Source organism: Aotus nancymaae, unplaced genomic scaffold, assembly GCF_030222135.1.
Source record: "Aotus nancymaae isolate 86718 unplaced genomic scaffold, 86718_ANA_hifiasm-v0.15.2.pri h1tg000076l, whole genome shotgun sequence".
Lineage (NCBI taxonomy): Eukaryota > Metazoa > Chordata > Mammalia > Primates > Aotidae > Aotus > Aotus nancymaae.
Window position 1 is genome coordinate 501,466 of NW_026988491.1, and position 21,436 is coordinate 522,901.

General features: G+C 44.5%; 1 protein-coding gene across 1 annotated transcript in view; it reads left to right on the forward strand.

The window, feature by feature from the left end:
* The first annotated feature begins 7,641 nt into the window (after positions 1-7,641).
* The window catches only part of GRK3 (G protein-coupled receptor kinase 3), a 163,133-nt gene continuing 149,338 nt past the window's right edge, over positions 7,642-21,436 (forward strand). The window contains exon 1 of the mRNA XM_021666189.2: positions 7,642-7,782. Within this exon, the coding sequence (XP_021521864.1) occupies positions 7,670-7,782 (113 nt within the window). The 5' untranslated portion in view covers positions 7,642-7,669. The remainder of the gene's footprint in view (positions 7,783-21,436) is intronic.

A 21,436-nucleotide genomic window follows, 5' to 3' on the forward strand; every position in this document is an offset into this window, starting at 1 on the left:
GGTGAGAAGTCAGAGAGATCTGTTCCAGGGAGAAGGGAAAGTGGGAGGGCTTTCCTTTTGTACTTGACCGCTTCAGAGGCCTGCAAATCACCCTGGACCACGTGTGATGTGCTTGTCTGCTTACTGCAGCTACCTTCATCTGGGTCTCTTGGACTGGACTGCTACCCTAGATCCCTCTAGGACCTCCCTTAATTCACCGATCCCCCCACAATTGGTCCTGTATCCCCCAGCCAGAAGGATCCTATAAAATGTTCCCTCTGTCACTAGCGTAGTGGATTTAAAAAAAAAAAAAAAAAAAGTTCCTTCTGATTTTGTCACTCTCCTCTTGGAAACCTTCCACTGGCTTGCCAGTGCCCTGAGGATGCTTCAATTCCCCACTGTGGCTCCAGGTACTGCGGAATCTAGTCCTGCTGACCTCTCTGACCTGCCCCTCCCTCCTCTCCTCCTCACTCTGGTGGCTGCCTATTTGGGCTCTGGTGATCTGACCTTTCTCCAATCTGGAACTCCCTCCCCTAAGTGAAGCCAGCATGAACAACTTCAGGGTGGGAGATGGCCTGGGCATCTTGTTCCAGTGCAGATTTGGCTTTAGTTAGGTCCGTGGTGGGGCCTAAGTTGCCAATGTTTCTGCTGTGTTAGCACCACCTGGGGGCTTGCAGAGAGTGCAGATTCTCAGACCCCGACTGGACCTCTGAATCCGAATCTGCATGTTGGCAATTTCAGCGCATAAGTGTCTGGAGGTGCTGGTGGCGAGCATGTCTTAGGCTCATGTGACCACTTTTCTGGTGGTTCTCAGGGGAGGGTAGGGGTGGTCCTTTGGGATCAAGGTTATGCCAGGAATGGCCCAGGCAGCCTGATTTCATAATCGAGTATGACCTATTTGAATCTATACTCACGAGCTGCTCTGTGCTGAGTAGTTTGGGAGTCATTTCTGCTGATCAAGAGAGAAGAAACAGACCTGGCCAGGACAGGAAAAGACGGGCTCTGAGAGTTGGGGGTGGATTTGCTCAGCGCTAGCTGCCACTGGCCCGGGTGGCATATTCCAAAATGACCTGTGCTTGTAAGAGGGTGCTGTGGGAGATCCGCACACATTTTGTCAGCAGGCTGGGTTTGTTGTTAACCTTTCTTGGATTGGTTTTGATAGAATTTCCCAGCTAAATGGCACGTGTCCTTTCAGACAGAATGCTGGAGGGAAGGCCACCAGGCTAACGGCCAGAGGTGACTGTGATGCAGGAAAGTTCTGGTCTTTTGTGACTCACATATCCAGAGGTCATCTTCTCACTCCATGAGAGGGAGACCAGTTGGGCTGTCCATTCCCATAGAGAGGCCAAGGCCTGCCTTGGCTGTCTGTGGTTCCTCAGAGCCCACGTTCCCATCACCATGGCGGGCCCCGAATTCCCTGATTTTGCTGAGGTCTTGTTCTCTTGGTCTTACAGATGTTCCTTTATCTCAGTCCTGGTATTGATCCCAGCCCAGGTTCCCTGCCTCCCCTGCAACCTTGCATCTAAGTACCTACAAATACAAGCTGGGAAGTTGTAAGGAAAAGCACGACATTGTTGTACAGAACTTAAAATGCCACAGAAGACAGAAGAGCAGATGTCCTATTGCTGAGTGTTTTCCAGACAACCCCACCTCCAGGCTGGCCACACACAGCATGGAGTGCCTAGCCTCAGACCATCTTGTTGCCCTCTCTCTTACTCCCTCTTTCAAGTTCCCCTCTAAGTCCTCTTTCTTAGGCAAAGGGAGTGAATTCTGTCCATTCCTACACCTAAAGCTCCCAGACTCACCTTTGCACAGCCAAGCACGTCAGGGCTCTTGACTGCAGGAGAGGTCTTCCAGGCATAAGCAGCACCGAGGACCAGTGGGGACCTGGCAGTTAGCACTCCTCCTTTCATAGGATGCATTCCTGGAGTGGCACTTGTGGTTTTAAGTAGCAATTTTCCCCTTCCCTTTAGGTTATTTTCCAATAGAAGGCTGAGGCAATTTACAATCTTTATGTCATTCATTCATTCATTCATTCATTTACTCACTTATCCATCCAACACATATACTGGGCAAAGTCAGTGTGCTGAGTGCAGATGCTAGGGGAGCAAATACAGACAGGCTTGTTTCCAGAAACAAGCTAATGGATTGCTCACGTCACCTGCGGGCTATGGTGACAGTGAAATGATAAATGCCCTGGGTATTGCTCTATGCAACGAAATCTAAACTCTAAGATGTTATTGAGGGGAGTAAGTACTCTTTACCTTGCAAAAGGATTCACTGCAGGATTAAATAAAGCTGGAGAATTTTAGAATTTGAAAAGACCTCAGGGGACCCACTCCTTCAATCCCTTCATTAGTTACCAGTGAAAAGTGAGATTTAAAAAGCTTAGGAGGGTGGATCGAAGTGGCTCATGCCTGTAATCCCAGCACTTTGGGAGGCTGAGGTGGGGGGATCATGAGGTCAGGAGTTCGAGACCAGCCTGACCAACATGGTGAAAACCCGTCTCTACTAAAAATACAAAAATTTGCCGGGTGTGGTGGCGCGCACCTGTAATCCCAGCTACTCAGGAGGCTGAGGCAGAAGAATTGCTTGAACCCAAGAGGCGGAGGTTGCAGTGAGCTGAGATGGTGCCACTGCATGCCAGCCTGGTGACAGAGTGAGACTCCGTCTTAAAAAAAAAAACAACCCTGCTTAGGAGACAATGCCAGATCGGGTCAGAGCCGGCACTGTTTTATTCATTCTCAGTGCTGGTCTCTTCCCATCGGGCCCCTTATGATGTAGAGATGCTGTAATGATGCACTGCAGATAACCAGGTCAATATTTATCGAGTGCTTTCTGTGTGCCAGACACAGTTCTAAGCGCTTTTTACAACGTTGCTCTCACAGCGCTCCCATTGACAACACTGGGAGAGAGCTGAGACACAGAGAGATTAGACAACTCGTCTAAGGTCACACAGCTCAGAAGGATTGGTCTTGGGCTTCTCATCTGGGCCATTTGACTTCTGAGCCCATGATCTGAGCCACAGTACTGTGACTTTTCTTTAGAGTGACTCCCTGAGCAGGAGTCCCCATAGAGAAATGTGTTCCCACTCACAAATTGAAAGTATTTCTGTATTGAACATCATTTTAGTGCTATAAAAACCAAAGCTTGGTATCACACCTTTTGGCAGATCTTTTTCAAGTTGCCATATATACAGCTGCCATTAAAGTTTTTTTTGATTTGTGGATAAAAGTAGCATGAAAAGCCATTCGTTTGATGTGTGTGACAACCAACAGAACTGTGATCCAAATTATATGTGAAATGGGACAGTGGCCCCTGGGAGCGTAGAAATACCTGCAGGGGTTTACAGAGTGAGATGTTTGTAAATAAAACCATTCAGACATCAATTTCCTGTTGTTTTCTTGAGAAGCAACTCTATTTAAGAAACTGCTTTTACAAAATCAAGTTCTTTCTAGCAAGGACTGCTTTAAGTATTGTGACTTGAATGAATGAAGGCCAGTCATGTTCTGCAATTTTCAAGTCTTCTAACTGGAGTCTTAGAGTTGATTTTCTTTTCATTTGTGATTAATTTCCCAGAATAACATTCCCAGCTCCCACCGCACCCAGCTTTTATAGTCCAGAGATTCTGAGAGTAGGAAGTCCTAGTAAAGCCCAGAATCTAAAACAAATAAGACCAGTCAGTTCTCTAACTTTCTTCCTTTCAAGTCGTTAGCAAAAGAAACTTTGGTGGCTCACGCCTGTAATCCCAGCACTTTGGGAGGCTGAGGCAGGCGGATCAGGAGATCAAGAGATCGAGACCATCCTGGCCAACATGGTGAAACCCTGTCTTTACTAAAAATACAAAAATTAGCTGGGTGTGGTGGCACGTGCCTGTAATTTTGAAAAAATAAAATTTACTGTTTATTTCTTTGTTACACAAAGAAAATTAAAGGTGGTCTAAGACATCTCAGTCCATCTCCTAGGTCATTTTGGCCATAACTACACACACAATAATAGCAAGCTAGATTACGAATCTAGCTCAGGGTCAAGTTTTTCCACTTTAATGACTATCTCTGGAGCTAAAGCAGCAGCACCGGCTTGTTGGTTCTCTGCCTCCGACTCTGACAACACTTCTTCCTTTATTTCCACAGGCTTGTTACTGGCCTCCTCCTCTTCATCTGAAGACTCATCGAGCTCCCAGGCACCATCTATGTCCATTTCAAATACTCTCACATGACGAAGATTGGAGCTTAATACACAGGATACTTGAGAGGCTGAGGCAGGAGAATCGCTTGAATCCGGGAGGTGGAGGTTGTAGTGAGCCGAGATTGTGCTATCGCACTCCAGCCTGGCAACGGAGAGATTCCGTCTAAAAAAAAAAACACAACCTCTGGAAAGCCTAAACTTTAATGCACCCATCTCAGCAATATCTCCTCTAATGATGGAAAGTCGTAGAAAAGAAGAAAAGAGAACATCATGAACCTTGTGGGAACGTTGGAGTTTTGTCTATTATCACAAGCAGCGTGAGCCCTAAGTCATTTAAATCCTCTGGGGTGGTGGGGTGGGAAACATAATTATTTGCAAGGGAGCATTATTAGCTAAGTACAAATGGGCTGCTATTTGTTTTCTCTGTTCTTTGTAATGATTACAGGCTGGGGATGGTGTTTAGTAACAGGATCCAGCAGGTCAGTTATGACAACTTCATCACTGTCATTAACCCCTTTTGTTTGCAGTGAACACAAAAAGCTGCTCAGTATTAAGAGAGTCAAGGAAAAGAGAAAAAAGAGGGGGCGGAGAAAGTGAGACAACCAGAGAGTCAGCCAGGGAACAGAAGTTCACACACTATGAATACCAGAAAAAAATACCCCTGGGTAATTGAATCAGCTGACTCAAATGGTGTAGGGGCCTCGGTTAGAAGACCACATTTTGGACTCCTTGTTCTTTCTGCCAAAAGAGTAATTGCTTGTGTTTATAAATGCAAATGTTTTTGCCATTTTGGTTCCTAGAAATGCCCTAGGGAGATGTTATTTTTGGTAAGGGGTCTTCCTGCTTCAAGGGTAATAATGACTGTGAACAACTAGTTTCAGTATCTTCTCTAGCAAGCCAGGGTAAAATGAAGCAAAATAAATAGAGGAAGTGCTGTGACCTTTATTGAGGATCTACTGGGTGCCAGGCAAGATGAATTTTCCTTTTTTTCTTTTTGAGACTGAGTCTGTCACCCAGGCTGGAGTGCAGTGGTGTGATCTTGATTCACTGCAGCTTCCGCCTGCTGGGTTTAAGCGATTCTTGTGTCTCAGCCTCCTGAGTAGCTGGGATTACGGGTGTGTGCCACCATGCCTGGCTAATTTTTGTATTTTTAATAGAGACAGGGTTTTACCATGTTGGCCAGGCTGGTCTTGAACTCCTGGCCTCAAGTGATCCACCTGCCTCAGCCTCCCAAAGTGCTGGGATTATAGGTGTGAGCCACCGTGCTGACAAAATGCATTTTTATGTGCTTCTTCTCCTCTGTCTTCTCAACAACCCTGGGGTAAAAGGCCTCACTACCACTTTTCCTATGAGAACAATAAAGTACAAGGAGGTAAAAGATTGCCTCTAAGATCACCCACCTAGAGGCATAGGGCAGGGATTTGATTTCAGGTGTGTCTTGTTCCAAACTTACTACACCGTACTGCTGGGGGAAAAAAAAAAGAGCAAAAAGAAAAACCCAAAAGGTTCTTAACTGAAGACAACCAAGAAAATGTAGGCAGAAGTCAGGTCTGATCATGTGGATGCTCAAATGATAAACAGATACATTGAGAGAAACTGTATTAATTAAATCATAAAAATGTTCTGCTTTTTTGGGGAATTTACTCCTCCTCCTGGGGTGACCCTTGACAAGACATTCTGTCTTCCTGTTTTCAAGTAAAAATAAAGTGGGTAGAAGATGAAAGTTTGATATTTGGCTCATGCAGAGCTTTGTCTTATTAATATATTTTGTGCTTGCTTGTCATTTCGGCTTTCTACTGCCAGACCAAGCTCCTTCGACTGCCATTCCTACTTCTGACACTCCTGTTGTCCGTTTCAGGACAACTTTATGCCTATTGTGCCTTGGGTCTTGAGAAACACATGGTAAAGCTGACCAATGGAGAAAGCAGGCGTAGCAGGGAATCAGATTGAGTCTCTTGGTGCGGTGGGATAGAAAACAAAACAGGGAATCAGGCTACTTGATGACGGAATCAGGCTGCTTTTGCAATGACATTACATGAAATATCTGAAATTTGACCTTAACTGTATCTGGTGGGTCCCTTAAACCCAGTGTTATGGACAGAATGTTTACTCAAATTCTAGCAACGTCTAGGCTCCTGGGAACACATGACCGATTCAGGTGAACGAAAGGGATTTTAGAACATTCATTTCCAGCTCATGTCTTCCTAAGACTGCCTGCGTGTCCCTTAACACCACTCCAGCCTGAGTGTCACATGGATCCTGAATGTGGACTTGTGTGTACACTGTAGAAAAATAAGAAGCAACAGAAAACCCCAGGCAGCGGGGTGGAGTGATGACGAAAGACACCGAGGCTGAAGATCAGGAAGCTGGAAATTCCCCCTAGTCTCGGTGTTTGGGCTCTATCTAGCTTTTCCACTTCCCTAAATCACCCTTGTGGTGCGAGTGTGCTCGCAGTAGATGCTCCCTAATTGTCGCCGGTACTGATCATAAAACCCTAAGGGCTGGAATACTCTCTCCCTATTTCTCAACACCCATTTCAACACCCAAACTAAAACCTCTCACCTGAGTGCAAGGGAGTGGCGATCTTCTAAAGCCGAGAGCTTTTCCATCGGGGGGGCTCCCTAAGGGCAGCTGTTCCTAGCCGGGGAGCCCTCCCCCCACTTTGCTTAGCCTGAGACACGCAACTTTCTTCAGCTTTTTACTCTTCGCTGAAGTCTCACGGCGGGGCTGGGGCGCTGTTCAGGGTCAGGAGCAAGGGGCCCGGCCCGCCGGGTGCTGTTCACAGGTAGCTCGGGCTGGGGCAGGGGGCTTCATCATCACCTGCGGGGACAGGTGGGACACATGCATTTCCGGGGCCCTCCCAGACCTCTCGGAGGATGCTGGTTGACACTGTCCAGTTGGAGAACTATTGTGTCCAGGGCGCAGAGGCTCCCCGATGCCCCTTGGGTAGTGGGCATCCGGCCCAGGGCTTCTCTGGATGAAAGAGAGCGCATGGAGCCGGGGGCGGGAGGTCCGCGCAGCGAACGAGGAGGAGGAGGCGGCGGCGGCGGCGGAGGGGGAGGGGAAGCCAGAGGGAAGGAGGAAGAGGAGGAGGAGTCCCTCGTGGCCACCTCGAGGGGAGGGCGACCGTAGAGACTCAGTCGGGAGGCGCGGGCTGAGCCGGGCAGTTGGGACTGGGCACCGCGGAGCGCGGACCGTCGGGCGCGCGATCCCCGCAGACCCTCGCGGAAGAAGCGGGGGGCGGCGCGCGTGCGCGGGGCGGCGGGCGGCGCGCGAGGGGGCGGAGCGGGGAGGCGCGTGGCGACCCCGACGGGCTACAGCCTGCGGCGCGCGCGGGGCGCTTGTGGGGCGCGCGGCGCGCGCGCGGTGCGGGGGCGCGCGGAGGGGGGGCTGCCCCGGGGCGGCCCCCCCAGGTCGGGGAGCCGCGGGCGGCGGCGGCGGGCGCGCGTCCCGTCCGGGTCCCGAGTAGCCGCCGCCGCCGCCGCCGCCAACACTTGCCAACATGGCGGACCTGGAGGCCGTCCTGGCCGATGTCAGTTACCTGATGGCCATGGAGAAGAGCAAGGCGACCCCGGCCGCCCGCGCCAGCAAGAGGATCGTCCTGCCCGAGCCCAGGTACCGGCTGCCTCGGCCCGCGCCGGGCCCCACGCCGCCGCCCCCTGCGGCCGCCAGCGACCCCCTGCGTCCGGGAGGGTCAGGCGCTGAGCGGCCGCTGCCCCCGGGGCTGGTGACAGAGCTGAGCGGGCGTTGCGGGGTCTGCCTCGTGGTTCCAGCCTCTGAAATGGGGCATCGGAGGGCCGGTGGGGGGACTCCGGGAGAGAGCGCTCCAAAGTACCCAGCGCGGCGCCCTGCACGCAGCGAGCGCCCCGGCGAAGGGCCGGTTATGCCTTGGCTGGACCAGCTCCATCCCTGTCGCCCCCTCCCGCTCAGCCCTGACCTCTCCCGTCCCATCCCTGGGGTTCTTCCTGTTGCTTTGGTGTGGTCCCTGTCGGCTCCCTGCCTGTCCCTCCTTCTTCCCCGGCTCTGCGGTCCCCCTTTGCAACTCCATCCGCTCAGCTCCCTCTGGGCCGCTTACCTGGGGATTGCAGGCTTGTTGCTTGCTGTCGGAGGTCCTTAAACTGCTGTTTTCAGTGCTTGCTCTTCTTGAAGTCCATAAGTCTAGTCACCTCCCTAGGCTCCTCTTCTATTTTGTGCCCAGGCAGGATTTTTAAACCACTCAATATTCTTTTTGGTGCCAAGTGTGTCACCTGAGCTGCTTTCCTCAACTTGCAGATCTACTGGTAGCACTTTATTAAAAAATTGAAATGGAATTCACTTAAAAAGGCACTGGAATGGGTGATTCCAGAAAGGAATTTGTTGTTAAATTATCAAAGGAGGGCCCAATTGAATTGGCGAGGGACTCGGTGAGTTCTATACCAAGTTGCAATTTTCTCTTAAATGATTTATTATTAAGGAACTAGTAACATTTTTTGCTAGTTCATATCATTAGCACTTCCCCAGAAAAAATAGTTCGTCAGGTTAATAGTGACTTTAGTGTATCAAAGCTTCGGTGATTTTTTTTTTTTTTCCTAGCTCCTTTCCTAATTAACATCATCGTGAATTGTACAGCTAATGCGGTTCCTTGATGCTAAATAGCTCTTGGAATTGATGCTCAAAAGAGGCACCTTCTTTGTGGAGAATTTGAAACCATGCAATTCTGTGAAATATTGGAATCTAAACCAAAGTTTTCATTCATTTGAAATCATCAGTGCTTCAAGTGTTAGGCACCCAAGATTGCTTAAATGTTACCTAATGCTAGGTGATCATCATATGATTTTTTTTTACAAGTCCGTCTATGAGCCCTATGATACAGAAAATATCAGTTCCCTTGTTATTTGTTGTGAAAAGCTAAATTGTGCAAATGCAGACATGCTTGCTAGATATTTTTGGCTTGCTTTTCCTCCTCAGCCCACGCCTCTTGTTGGGTTTGCAGGGTGTGCTACTCTTTGATAGGCAATGCCGAGTAGTGAAAATCAAGGAAAACTGCAAACCTGTCTGCAGTGTGGTGAATTTAACACCCCTATTCTAGAGTCTAGCATATCTAAAGCTAATTGAAAAAAATCAATGCTGCTTAAAATTTCCGTCAAATGGGAAACTTACTTAGAGAACAAGAACTCCCATATCAAACCTAAATTTCACCGAAAAAGCTGTACATTTCTATAAATGTGATAGAAGGCGGCTAAATTCCTTTTTCTCTTTCCTAGTGTCCCCCCATCACCCAAAGGCAGGGAGTTCTGAATATGTGGGGTTTCTGTATATAACACTGATAAATCTCAACTCATGGGCAGTTTTTTTTTTGGGGTAGTATATAATATTACCAAAATTAGGAACTTCTGTTCAGTTTTTTCTTTTTTCTTCTTGGTGTTTGGAACTTAATGTGACTTCTGCTTTTCTGGTGTCCAGGGGAGTGGGGGGGACAGCGGGGGGGTGGGGAATTGGGGAGGGATAGCATGGGGAGAAATGCCAGATATGGGTGAAGGGGAGGAAGGCAGCAAATCACACTGCCACGTATGCACCTAAGCAACAACCTTGCATGTTTTTCACATGTACCCCAAAACCTAAAATGCAATAAAAAAAAAAAAAAAAAAAAAAAAAAAGAACATACTTCTGTGCTTAGGGTGTTCACTTCCTAGTATGAATGCCTTTGTTTTTTGGTGGTATTCTTTGGTAATGCTTTCTTTTAAGGGAGAGTGAGTGGCAGCTAGCATATTTCTCATGACATTTTAAAATTGAGAAATATCAACCAGAGAGTAATTTTAGGAAACAGCCCTTCAGTAATTGTTATTCTGTTGCTCTTTTGAAAACAGACTCTGGGCCATTGGAACCTCCTCCTGAGTATCTAATTTGTTTTCTACTTAGTGGCTTTGGCTTTAATTTTGTAATGTAGCCATTTACATAGTAACAGTCACTCCCTGTGCTGTGTTAGATTCTGTTACATTGAGATTATCAGGTAAAACATCTTGCAAAATTCTGTCTACCACTGGATGGCAGTTAGCAGCCTACCTATTTGATTTGGAGGTTGGGGGTTGTGGGATTTCTAGATCCTGTAAGAAAGTTAATTGCATGTTAAAATGCCTCAGTGTAGTGAGTTAAATGGCTGGTATGGCTGGTATGACTTCATGCTGTTGGTAAAAGGGATACAGGTCAAATGTTTTCTGATAAGAGTTTCTATTTCAGCTTCGTTATAGAGCGAGCCATGTGATCACCAGTTTTTGGTATTCTTGAAAGAGATGTTCAGATTTGTATTTTTAGTATCTGAATGAGAAACATACATTTTAATTTGCCTTTGGTCTATCACTAGTGATTTTTTTTATTTCCAGTGAATTGTTTGCAGTCACTATTCTTTGTGCTTCCTTATTTTAGTTACTTTGCCTTTCCCACAGTTTTAAACAGAATAGCAACAGAACGAACTGTATAGCTAATTTAAATGAAACACTGGGTTTGCAGTTTCCTGCCTATTACAGGAGAGTCTCAGAAAATGGAACGTTCTGCCCAGGGGAGATTTTGCTTCTCTGAGATGGCAAGAGGCAAACATTTTGTTATGTTGACACGTTATTTAATTAACCAACCGATGAGTGCAAATCCTGGAAAATCTGACTATTTGTCCACATGATATAGCTGCTTTAGTTTACTGAAATGTTTGTTGAGCTAATGTAGCTGATAATGGGACCTACTGGGAGTAGTAAACTGTGACCCACGGACTCCCTGTGCAGGCTTAGTTAAAGCAGGAGCATTTAGATGTGCAGGACATAAGCAAAGGCCTACAAAGGGTCAACATCTTAAGCCCTGGAATGATTCAGACAGCTTTTACTGTAGGCTGTATTACTGTTACTCTTTTTTAAAAACAGAATGAAATTCAGATGACTTGAAATCACACATAGTTGAAAGAGGTTGAGTAACGTTGACTTAATCTTTCCCCTGGAGTCTCATTTCTGTTTACTGGACATTGCAAATGTTGGATTACCTATTACAAAGCTTGTCCTTTCAAAGTATTCATACAATATGATAGGAAGGTCTGAAACAACATTTTAAAGATTCTTTATAATTTTCTAGGAGCATTGACAGTCCTTAAAGGACATTTATAATACTGTTTATTACATGAATTCAGTACATAGTTGTAAGCCGTTTCAGTGAGTCAGGCACAGCCGCTTCCTTCGTGGAACTTATAGACTTGTGTGAAATACAGAGTTGAGCCAAGAAGGATTTTTGCTTTAAAGTGTAGTTGCTCGAAGATTTTATTTAACCATGGACAAATAGTGTATGGATGACTTTTATTATCTATATGCATAGAATATAGAATAATAACAAAGAATTACTATAGAATATAGACTAATGCATAGAACACATTATGTTTGGTAAGTGTTTTACAATAATGTGTTAGTGATTTTCTTTGAAGAACTATCTAAACAGTCTACATAGTGATGTGGCAGTTTGCATCTTTCTGTTTATGTAGCCACCACGTGCAATTGATCTTCAAAAGTGGCACAGTTTTCTTCTTTACTGGACATGGAGTTTATTCAGTGATTTTCAAGCTCCCATTAGTAAGTGATTGCTGGATGACTTGAAGTATTCCCCTCTGTTTAGGCTATAGAGTTTTCTGCGTCTTCATTCTCCTGTGCTCATAGCTTAATTTTGAACTGAAAAGTCCCTGTTGAAAGCACAAATAGCCTTTAGAAATGAAGTATTCCTTATTATTGATAGGAGTTTTTTTTTTTTTTTAAGACGAGTTTTGCTGTTGTCGCCCAGGCTGGAGTGCGATGGCGCAATCTTGGCTCACTGCAACCTCTGCCTCCTGGGTTCAAGCAGTTCTTCTGCCTCAGCCTCCTGAGTAGCTGGGATTACAGGCACCCGCCAACACGCCTGGCTAATTTTTGTATTTTTAGTAGAGATGGGGTTTCACCAGGTTGGCCAGGCTGGTCTTGAACTCCTGACCTCAGGTGATCCACCTACCTTGGCCTCCTCAAGTGCTGGGATTACAGGCATGAGCCACCGCGCCCGGCTTGATAGGAGTATTTCTATGTGTAAGACAGTGGTAGCATTCTTGCTTCCTTTTCATTAAGGTACACATTCAAAATGTAATTTGTTCTGGCCTTTCAGTTATTATTTCATTCTTGGTCCAAGTTAATTCGTGCCAGTGACTTGAAGATGCAAGGACTGCACGTAGTTGTCAGTTCTTAGAAATGGATGTTCTGGTGAAATCAGTTCTGGATCTAGAATCTGCCGAAGCTGAGCATTGTGAAATGCTTCGAATTGAGAGCCTCATAGAGCTCTCTGAGGTACAAGCAGTTCCAGCTTTTACATGCAATGCGTTCTTAGAGACAGCTTCTTAAAGTGTTTCTCCCAGTACGCTGAGTTGGACTTTGCCAAATATCTGTTTGGACAAGGATGGAAACTATCAGACGATGGTGTCAAGGATTGAGGAAGGGAAGCACAGGTCTTTTTCGGTCAGTGGCTGGCCAGCAGAGTAGTGAAATGCCAAATAGTATTAAATAGCCAGCAGGATGCCTGACCTCCCTAGGGTCCCTGGAGCCCTGGCAAGGGAGAGGGTTTAATGTCCGTGAACTAATAATGTAATAACTACCTTTGATTGAGAGTTTATCCTCTGTCAGGCAGTTGGCATAATTAGTTCATTTGTCCCCACGATAGTTTTACCAGGTAAGTTGCATTAGCTCTGTTTAACAGAAGGAGCAGACACTCAGGGACTGTCAAAAGCTCAGCCCAGGTGACACCTGACAGTGGCAGAGGCAGGAATGAAGCCCAGGTTTCCCTCGGCTCAGGGTCTTTCCCCAGCCCAGGGTCTTGCTGGGCTGCCTCACCGAAAAGGAATAACAAACTCCCTCGTGTCTTGTTTTGCAAGGAATGGATGAAACTGAGATACTTTTTTATTTGGGGGAAAATCCTTTTTTGTACTACGATCAGCTGCCAGTCCTCAGAGACTGATAGAGAACAGCTATTCCTTTGGGACCTGTGAAAACGGTAATTATGATTAAGTGAATAAGCAGGTTGTTCCTTATTTCCCATGAGCTTGAGGGTTAAATGCCTATTCTGTTTAACACAAGCCGTGCACTCTTGCTGGTGTTAATGAGAAATTGTGTAATACACCATCTCACCACCCAACCTCAAAACAGGATTTCTACCGTCTTTTTATTAAGAAAAGGGGCAGCCTGAGCTGTCCCCTCTCCTGAAATTTCATTTCTAGGAAAAGAGTAAAAGGGAAAAACAATATTTCTAGCTTTATTTGCAATAAAAGTCACTTTCTCATTCAAATAATCTTCCTTTGTTAATACAATCACATATCTGTGGACTCCACTGTAGGTGAAAAAGTGGGCTGTCTGCCTGGCTATCAGTGTCTCTTCTTCTTCCCTGGACACTGGCAATGGGGAAATGGAAATGATTAATTTGGCAACTTTTACTCTGTTATTGCAAAATTATTTGTATGGTAAGTAATTTGCATGCTAATGGGACTGGATATCCCGGCTCCCTTCTGCTTCTCCTACTTCTTACTTTTTTATTCTTCCCCTTCTATTTTTATCATTGATTAGAAGTTGCAACCCCTGGGCCCTTTTTGATTGCTGTATGGGTCTGAAATGCAGAATAAGTAATAACTTGGCTCTTCATATCCTGTAAATGTGTCTTCTAATTTTGGAAGCCTTCTTTTGGGTCCTCTCTGCTTCCACTGGAGCATACACATATTTGGATACTTTCTATGTAGGACACTATAGAAGGAGCCCATGGCGAACGCAGTGAAATTATTTTTGGAAAAGATTTTGTGATCGGTAGTTGGTGAAGGTCAGCTTGATCCAGCCTTGGACCTGTACTCTTGTTTGCTACCATTTCCCTCTCCTACAGTGTCAGGAGCAGGAAGAGATGCTGATATGAAAATAGGCAGCCAAGACCTCCATCCTTAGGGCACCAGAAGGCCACTGTCATTGCTGGGCCCCTCGTCTTCCTGTGCCATCCCTAATACCTGCCAAACTGTCATGTAAGTGAAGGTTCTAAATCAGGAGCCAGGTGTAAGGATCTGATTCCACTGGCTACTTGCGGTGAGACCTCTGCAATTCACTTCGATTTGCTGTATTTAGTTTCTCCATCTGTAAAATACAGTATCTATTCCTTTCTGATTGTAAAATGTCCCAATAAAAATCTGTCTTGTGAGCATTTTCTGTCTATGCAATACATGTGTAAATAATAGGAAACATTAAAAATTAGTCATATTGAATTTCAGACACAGATAAGAAAAAAGATGGGAAGAAATATTAAAAGCAATGATTAAAAACGTACTATAGGGTTATTGTCGTTGAGATTTTATATAGTATGAGATAAAAGTACACCTTTAAAAAGGTACAAAATAGTAGCAAATATTAAGGCAGTCTTGCAAGGAGACCCTGGTGCCGTGTGCTTGGAGGGAGGAGGGAGTGGGTTTGGGAGGCAGGACTTCTGAAAAGCTGGATGATTGGCTGGAACTGAGAACAGCAATTGTTGAGCCTCAGACCCATAAGAAGGTTAATTGCCAGATTTCTCAGTTTTCTTCCTCTAGCTGCTTATTGTGGTACTGTGTGTCTTGAACCTTCTATACATGATACCTCACTCATTCTTTTTCCTTTTTTTTTTTTTTAATTATGATCCTTTAAGTTCTGGGGTACATGTGCAGAACGTGCAGGTTTGTTACACAGGTCTACATGTGCCATAGTGGTTTGCTGCACCCATCCCCACGTCATCTACGTTAGGTATTTCTTCTAATGCTATCCTTCCCCTAATCCCTCACCCCCTGCTGTCCCTCCCCTAGCCCCCGACCCCCGACAGGCACCAGTGTGTGATGTTCCCCTCCCCGTGTCCATGTGTTCTCATTGTTCAACACCCACTTATGAGTGAGAACATGCACCTCACTCACACTTTCTATCTTGCTTGCTCCCCTCCCTTTCTTTCCTTTCCTTCTTACATCCATCTAGGCATCCTGTAGACTCTGGGCTGGTGGTATCAGTGCGTAAGAGTTCACAAGCATGCTACTTAACTAGATGTAACCAGGCGATTAGCAGAGTTGACTCGTTCTTTAGAGGTCTTTGTTTCAGAAAAGTGAACCAAAAATCATGGTCTAAAAGCAGCTGGCTCCATTGTGCATAAGGCAATTCATTTCAGTCTTCCTCAGACCTTAACAGACTATATATTAATGACGTAGAATTGTAGTATCTCATGTTTGAAAAGATCTTGGGAGACATCCAATCTAGTTATGCTTTTTGATGGCTGACTTCCCTCTCTAATATCCAGCCACGGCATCTTTGATGAGCATCTTCGGACACTGTGGTATTAGAAAGCTCTCTTGTAATACCGTCTGTGCACTGATCTCTTATCCCTTTGTGGTTGTGTGAAAGAAGTTTAGTTCCACTCAAATGTGGCAGATAATCAAATATTTGAAGGCCGCTCCTCTAGCTCAAGATGCCTTTTATAGGAAGCCGTCCCAGTTCCTTTAGTTACTCCTTATAATGCACACTGCTGTGTGTAATCTGTGCTCATTAGTCTGAACATTACTGAGCTGAGTGAGAACATCAAAATTTATGAAGACCAAGAAGAGAACTGTAAAATTATCATAATTAATTTAGTAATGGCAAAGCTAGTAATAAATTCTATTTAAAGTGTGTAGTTGAGTCCCTCTGAAGTTCCATTTTAGGAGAAATGTTTTGGTTCCTTAAATGATTTAAAATTTATTATACCAGTTTGCCTAGGAGATGGATATTTTCAATATCCATCAGAGTTTGGAAGCTAGGTGTGGGTTACATGTGCATTATGACAACAGCTGCCATTGCTGATTGGTAAGTAGATACTAGGCACTATATAATTCTTAGATAATTATGGACTAAAATATTTCAGAAAGGAAGTGAGCTTTAAATATGCTGCAAAAATCATAGGATATTGGGGTATGTTTCAAAACATAAAACAAAATCCCATTGGCTGGGGAAGACAGCATGTTTCTTTCTTTTCTTTTTTTTTTTTTTGAGACAGAGTTTCACTCTTGTTACCCAGGAATGCAATGGCTCGATCTCGGCTCACTGCTACCTCCACCTCCTGGGTTCAAGCAATTCTCCTACCTCAGCCTCCTGAGTAGCTGGGACTACAGGCACGTGCCACCATGCCCAGCTAATTTTTGTATTTTTAGTAGAGACGGGGTTTCACCATGTTGACCATGATGATCTCGATCTCTTGACCTTGTGATCCACCTGCCTCGGCCTCCCAAAGTGCTGGGATTATAGGCGTGAGCCACCGTGCCTGGCCTGATAGCACGTTTCTTCAATGTCCGCAATAAAACTTTCTTGAATAATATGCTGTTAGTATTTGTGCATTGTGTCGTTAAGTCAGTCCATTGATCTTTATTGTCTTATTTAGATGCTAATATGTCTGGTTATATTTTCAGGTGTATTTCTTCTAAATTTTCCATATCTTTATTGCCTCTGATAAGAGTTTAAATTAAAAATGAGGCCGGGTGTGGTGGCTCAGGCCTGTAATCCCAGCACTTTGGGAGGCCAGGGCAGAAGGATCACTTGAACTCAGGAGTTTGAGACCAGCGTGGGCAACATGGCAAAACCCTGTCTCTACCAAAAATCCAGAAAATTAGCCAGAAAATTAGCCAGACAGAGTGGTGTGCGCCTGTGGTTCCAGCTCAGCTACTCAGGAAGCTGAGGTGGGAGGATCGTTTGAGCCCAGGAGGTGGAGGTTGCAGTGAGCTGAAATCATGTCACTTCACTTCAGCCTGATAGAGTGAGGCTTCGTCTCAAAATACAAAAACAAAACAAAACAAAACAAAACACCCAAAAACAAAAAAGCAAAAACTAAAAGTTGAATGGAATGGCATTCACACAGCTGTTAAATATTGGACTTTGATTTTCCTTGGTGAATGTCTAAGGCTGTGATGGTATTTTGGAAACAACTTTAAAAAAAAATATGAGGTATTTGGTGGTGGTGGTGGGTCTGTTCTCCACTTAAAATGGAATGAATCTTAATGGGTAAGATCAAGGGACTTTAATTTACATCTTTAACCTGGTTTTACTCTTTTCAAGTGTTTTCTTTGACTTTTTTTTATATTATAACACTGTAATTGGGAAAAGAATCATGCAATAAATATTGTTATCACCAGTAAGTATAGAATAGCATGCAGAATTTCTGTGCTATCTTTTTGTTCCATTTTGGACCTGCTTCTTTCTGTTTTGTTTCCAGTGGCAGTGGAGAAAAGCTTGTTATTTATGCAAAACATCCCAATAAGTATAGAAGGGAAAAATTGCACTATATATATATATATATATTTATTATTTATTTTTTTTATTGTACTTTAGGTTCTGGGGTACATGCGCAGATCATGCAATATTGTTGCATAGGTGCATACATGGCAATGTGGTTTGCTGCCTCCATCCCCCCGTCACCTATATCTGACATTTCTCCCCATGTTATCCCTCCTCAACTCCCTACCCACCGCTGTCCCTCCCCTAGTCCCCTCCCCACAGACCCCAGTGTGTAATGCTCCCCTCCCTGTGTCCATGTGTTGTCACTGTTCACCTGCCTATGAGTGAGAACATGCAGTGTTTGATTTTCTGTTCTTGTGTCAGTTTGCTGAGAATGATGGTTTCCAGGTTCATCCATGTCCCTACAAAGGACACGAACTCATCGCTTTTTATGGTTGCATAGAATTCCATGGTGTATATGTGCCACATGTTCCTTGGCCAGTCTGTCATCGGTGGGCATTTGGGTTGGTTCCAGGCCTTTGCTATGCACAATAGCAGTTTCTAAGCAATGAATGAGGAGACACGCATGTCAATGACTTTGTTGTTTCTCTTCATCCCTCCAGCAAAGCAAAACCAAGAGTTTTTGTGGATAGAGATGTGTTAGGGTTTCATCATTTAGTTGACTGGCTTTTCCATTCTGCATGGAAAACTACCTTGACTGTCTGCATTTCTGTCCTTTAAGTAAGGTGATCTGCTTGATGCTGGATTGATGTTTCAAATTATTTTAAAAATTCAGGCTACTCTATAAGAAAAGCTTATTTTGGTGGTGGAAACTCCTTCCTGTGAGATGACAGTTCTAGGTGAAGCGTTATGGTCTATGATTATGACTAACTGGGGTAGCATAGATGATGGTGGAGCAGATAGAAAAAGCAGGGCAAGTTGGAAGTGCTCAGTGGTTCTAGCCTTTCACAACCCTCTTTCCCTTACTTTCAGAAAACTTAGGCTTTAGAACTGGGTTTTGAATTGGGTCAGTATTGAAATGATCTTAGTGAGAGGCCAACTTGCTGGACTTCTCATGTAATATCTATATTACATAGATTATCTATAGTTACACAGATTAGCTCATTAAACCCGGTGACAGTAAGTGGTCATTTATTTCAGTAGATGGTCATTTATTTAGAGTTTAAGAAAACCCCACTGAGATTTGTAGATAGTGTTTTATACATATTAACTCTTTTTAGTTTTTGCAGTTATGCTTAGCAGTAGGTAGAAATTTTAAAAAGAAAAAAAATTACTCCAGATACATCCAGGTGGAGACATTGAGAGGTATATTTCATCTCTTTGGGGACAACTGGTTTTCTTCTTAGATACTACTATCTTGAATGTAGTGCAGGGAGTGGCTTTCAACCACTCAGAAACTAGATTTTATTTTATCACTGTACTAAGCATCTGTCTCTTACTGTGAAACTCACATAATCAGCCAAGTCTGCCTGACTAAACCATTCTTTTCTTATAGGCCTCTGGTTCTTATTTTAAGGTTAAAGACCCTTTTGTGAATCCTACTAAGTAAGAGCCTCCCCCTCCCAGAAGTGCACTAACTCACTTACACAGGAATTTATCTGAAAAGTTACACTGTAACTAGAATGTCCTGTTTGCTACATTGTATTAAACACCGGCTTCCCAGGAGCCTAGGAGCCCAGCATCTGTGTGGGTGGAGCTCTCTCTCTTGTGGGTTGCCCTTATGGGAAGCAAAATGACCATCAGAAGGTGGTGTAGTGAACACAGACCCACAGTGGGATGGCTCAGGTGGTTACTTGGGACGAAGTCGCCCCTCCATAGGGGTGGCTTACACGGGATGTCCAGTACTTGAAATCCCCGATGATGGGTGGCTTCGGAACAAGCCATCTTTTTGTATTTTCATGCTTCCCATTGTAATTGGTGGGCACACCTCAACTGGATTTGAGAATACAGTTCATGAACCCACTGCCAAAGCTGCCCAGACCGGAAACCGTTGGCATTTCTTGGCCCTTTGTGTTATGTATTAATTTAAAGTTTGTATTCTTAGAGAGCAAGCTTTCTTCTTTATTTAGAGATTCTTGGAAGTGGCCCTGTAATACTCATCATCTTATTTTAGAAGAAGAAAATTCAGGTTCAGGGAGAAGTTAATTGCTCAAGGTTGCATTGATATTAAACAGCACAGCTGAGCTTCAAACCCAGGTTTTCTGATTCTAAGTTCAGCGTATTTTAAGCTTTCAGACTGTCTTTTGCTTGGTAATCTTATTTGATGAGGAGGGGGCTCATAGATTTGAGTAGGGGCGCATTGTCAATTACAGACATTAGTAACACAGTCTGAAAATGCATTGTATTCATTCAGTAAAGATGATCAACTGCAGGGGTCTGAGGAAGTGCTCCAGTAGCATAATTTCACTGGACACTTTGACTTAATTCCCTAGAAGATAAGATATCATAGATTCCATGTTATATGACAAGGGGCATTAGGCATATAGGTGGCATCACAGCAGCTAAGCTGCTGAGTTTAAGATGAAGGGATTATCCTGGATTATCTAGGTGGGTCCTGGTGCTACTGCAAGGGAGGTGGAGAATTGGTGTCAGAGCCATGTGACATGAGAATGAGTCAACCAGCCACTGCTGGCCTTTTGAGGAAGGAGGAAGGGGCCATGGACCGAGGAATGTGGGCAGCCTCTAGAATCTGGAAAAGGCAAGGAAATGGCCTGTCCCTTACAGCCTTCATGTAGGACTACAGCCCTGCTGACACTCTGACCTTAGCCCAGGGAGGCCCATTTCAGACCTCTGACCTGCAGATCTGTAAGAGAATCAGTTTCTGCTTAAGCCACCGAGATTGTGGCAATTGATTATGACTGCAGTAACAAACTAAGATGCTCATGCTATCCACCAGAGATTCCCAAGTGAGACAGAAGAGAACACCTCATTGATCACCACCAGCCGTAGAAGCAAGGTACCTACTCTGTCTATGAAAAGTGGCAATTGAAAAGGTAAAGAAGGATTTATCCTGCCTTTGCTGTAAAAACTGCTTTAGGGTATTCAGAACCCTAGTTGATGGTTGGGGTGGTGGGGTGGGAATTCTTTTTTTTTTTTTTTTTTTGAGACAGGCTCTTGCTCTGTCACTTGCTGTGTCACCCAGACGGTAGTACAGTAGTGGTGTGATCACAGCTCACTTCAGGCTCAACCTCCTGGGCTCAATTGATTCTCCACATCAGCCTCCCAAGTAGCTGGGGCTATGGGCTCACACTACCATGCCTGGCTAATTTTTTTTTTTTTTTTTTTTTTTTTTTTGTAGAAATGAGGTTTCACTATGTTGCCAAGGCTGGTCGAGAATTCCTGGGCTCAAGTGATCTGCTCACCTCAGCCTCTCAAAGAGTTGAGATTGCAGGTGTAAGCCACTATGTCCAGCCAATGAGGGGACCTCTTTATAGAAGAATGGCTGCAAAGTAATGTGAAAGGATTGGTAGAATTGTTTTTTAAAAAACACAATTTTGCAATTCTTAATGAAAATATTGATTTAGGCAAAGATCATCAGTGTATGAAGTCACTAGATGAAAGATTAATGGGGAATTTCAGATGGAGAGATCAGACTGTCACCAATTGAATTTTCTAAGTAATTTTTGTATCACTAGGATGAAATAACTGTGTACCTTTCAATACGAAGCAATACAAAGTACCAAAGCCATCTCAAAATATTCCTGCCCCCAAATGGTAGACTCGAATATGATCAAGTCTTTTGAGGTAACTTTCAGTTTATAGGAAATATGGAGACAGAGGAACAATGAACGACCTTATAAGGAAGTGACGTACAGAAAGGGGCATCCCGTGATGGCTTCCTCGGCTTCCTCGGGTTCGCTGCAGATAAAGGTGAGGGGTTAGGACAGTCAGGTGCTCTCAATTGGAAGAGACTTAAGAGATAGAGCTATCGGATGAATGTGTGGATCTTGGTTAGATCCCGATTGAAACCTGCCAGCTATACAAAACACTCCTGAGTCATG